Here is a 2740-nt window from a genome sequence, read left to right as displayed (position 1 = left end):
AAAGCCTCCTCCCCCCTGGCACTTGACATGCCTTGGACTTGCCCCCCAGCCGCGTCATCGCCGGCTTTGCTCGGCCTCATAGCTCCGTCGATATTCCTCTTATTAAATCGGAGAAGGTGACTGAATTCAGAAAAAAATTATGAGGCGGGCAAGACGACATGCTGGGAATGGGAGAGAGAATATGCTGTGAATGGGAGAGAGAATAAGGCTGTGTTTTTACGCCTGAAAATTGACTACATCTTCTATACTCCAATTGCAAAGAAATAAAAGGCCGAGTCGATCTCCTCCCTCTCCAGGTAAAATTCCCCACCCCACTCGAGCACGCTGCAAAACCTCCTCCCTCTCCAGGCGAAATTCCCCACCCCTCTCCCCTGCAAGACCTAATTTTTCCTCACTCCTCTCTCTCCCCTGGATCGAGCTCGCGGCCGTCCTCCTGCCCCGTGGATTCAGATCGAAGTCGCTCGCCTCCTCTCCGTTGGCCACACCTCGCGCGATGGTCTCCTCCCTCCCCTTGATCGAGCTCCCCTCCCTGACTGCGTGCGGGGGAGCACGGCCCCTCTAGGGTTTGACCCGTCGCTCTCGATCACTTCCCGCCTCTGTCGACCGTCCGGGCTGCTTTTCTGCCTCACGCCGAGACCTTCTCCGCCGCCTTCCTCCTTGACGAAGGTGAGCATCTTCGCCGCCCAAACCGGTCGAAGTCTCCTGTCCGATGTTTTCTCTTGCCCTCGCCATCTGCTCAAATCTGCCTTTATTCGTGTCTACAGGCGACGGAACACGCCGACGCTGCCGATATTGCTCGCCGCCGGCTGGACTCTCTCCTGCTCGTGTATTTTAGGGTAAACTCGTCTCGCCTTCCTCGTGTATTTTGCTTGCTAGTCTTTTTAATCTGAAGGAGTTAGCCATAGAGGCGCGTCTTACCTATCAACCTATGGCACTAAGCTTGCCTGGTCTTTTCAGTTAACCGGACTTGACGAAGCACGATGCCGGACAGGAAGGGCGCCACCCGGCTCGAGGATCTGCCCAAGGAGATGATGCACCAAATACTCATCCGGTTGCCGGGCAAGGCCGTTGGCCGCTGCCGTGCGGTAATCAAGTCGTGGTGCAGTGCCACATCCACACCTGAATTCAAGCTCGAACACCACCGCCGCCAGCCGTTGCTCCCTATTGTCAATGGGGAGGGGCGGCCCGCCAGTTATGTTGTCTTGGGTGACGCTGGTGCTGGCACCTCCAATCAAGAGCTCTGGCCCTTGGTCCGGGAAGACAAACAAAATTTCAACATTCTCATAGGCTCCTGTGATGGCTTCTTCATTATCTTCCGACGCGGGCCATCTCAATTCTGCATCTGCAACCCGGTCACCCGCAAGGCTGCTCTACTACCGGAGCCTTCAGGGCAATACAACTTCCTAATTGGTTTCTACATCCACCATCCAACTGGAGAATATAGGGTGCTTTGGGTCTCAACGTCACATCTCTTTTCTAAAATCACCTTATACATCCTCACAGTGGGATATGACAAGCCGAGGCATGCAATAGTTAGAATGCCAGCGGTCTCATCACCTTCCATGCAACAGAAGTTACTGACTGGGCTGAGCTTGTCATCCAAGCATTCATCACCAGTCCACCACCGTGGCAGCCTGCACTGGTGTCTTCATGGTGCCGGTGACGTTACGGGAGATGCTGGAGACATTATTGTGTTCGACACAGAAGCTGAGTCATTCCGGTTGATGCACAGTCCCGCCCAGTCATGCTCTAATAGGAAGTTGTTCGACATGAAAGGGACGCTTGCTTTCTGGGCTGGCTCGACTCCTAGTTTCACCTCTATGGATGTCTGGGTGATGCAAGATTATGAGGCTGAGATCTGGGCTTTCAAGTACCGGATTGAACTGTCAACGGTGGAGGCATCACGACAACTTTATCTAAGTTCTTACAAAAAGAAAAAGAAAACACCACATGATTCAGCGGTGCAGTCGTTTGATGATATGGCTGTGCTAAATGAGCGTGAGGTGCTGATCAGATTCAATGACAAACATGTGTTGCGATGTGACATTGATGGCAAATTCTTAGGTTTGGTTAATATTGCTAAGAGTCAATATTGTATGTCGCTTACTCAGCACCATCTTCAAGAGAGCATTCTTCCAATTCCGTCCCATGAGATGCAAGGATAAGGCAATGATCCTCCGTTCTCCAAAGGGCGCGTCTGAATGTTGAAGGCTCCTGGTTTGCCCTGGGATTTAGAGCATGTCTTCTGTTCTCAGCTCTTCTACTTGTCAGAATTACCAGTCGAGAATATGTCATTTTGGATGGTTACAGTAGCATCTGCCATGTCATCATTTCGTGCTTACAATAATGTCTTGAATGTCTTCTTAATGTTCTGAACTATGGTGTATGGATCTATTGTATTAAAACTCCTTATTACTGTCCGTCCCTTCCGCCCAAATATACTTTAGGTTTGGCATGATTAAGACACAACTATTGTCTCTCTGGCTGCTAGATTGATCTCTGTTCAGTGTGAATTTGTCGTGAGTTGTTGGTTCCACCCTGGTCTTTGTGTCAACTTGCTTTATCAGGCATACTTCCATATTGCATTTTAATTAGAAGAGTTTTTGTTGTCTGATTGTTACTTCAGTGCTCTTGTATAGGAGAATTACCCATGGCGCTTTGGTCATGTGTAGGGACTACTTCCAGGGCCTTTGTTTCCTGTTGTTGTTTGTGCCATGGATCTTTGAACTTGCTTGCACTT

At 50.2% G+C, this 2740-nt stretch overlaps 1 protein-coding gene across 1 annotated transcript; it reads left to right on the top strand.

Annotated features, from left to right (window-relative positions):
- The first annotated feature begins 762 nt into the window (after positions 1-762).
- Positions 763-2469, top strand: LOC109735853 (putative F-box protein At3g10240). The gene is made up of 2 exons (XM_020295054.4): positions 763-836; positions 958-2469. The coding sequence occupies exon 2, from the start codon at positions 981-983 to the stop codon at positions 2163-2165; it is 1185 nt and encodes a 394-aa protein (XP_020150643.1). The 5' UTR covers positions 763-836; positions 958-980; the 3' UTR covers positions 2166-2469.
- Positions 2470-2740: the final 271 nt, after the last annotated feature.

Source organism: Aegilops tauschii, chromosome 7 (genome assembly GCF_002575655.3).
Source record: "Aegilops tauschii subsp. strangulata cultivar AL8/78 chromosome 7, Aet v6.0, whole genome shotgun sequence".
NCBI classification, from domain to species: Eukaryota; Viridiplantae; Streptophyta; class Magnoliopsida; order Poales; family Poaceae; genus Aegilops; species Aegilops tauschii.
The sequence above is the reverse complement of the archived record's forward strand: the minus strand, read 5'-3'. Positions and strand labels throughout refer to the sequence as shown.

Coding starts and splice junctions, on each gene's coding strand:
- LOC109735853 (XM_020295054.4), top strand. CDS start 981: ATGCCGGACAGGAAGGGCGCCACCCGGCTCGAGGATCTGCCCAAGGAG.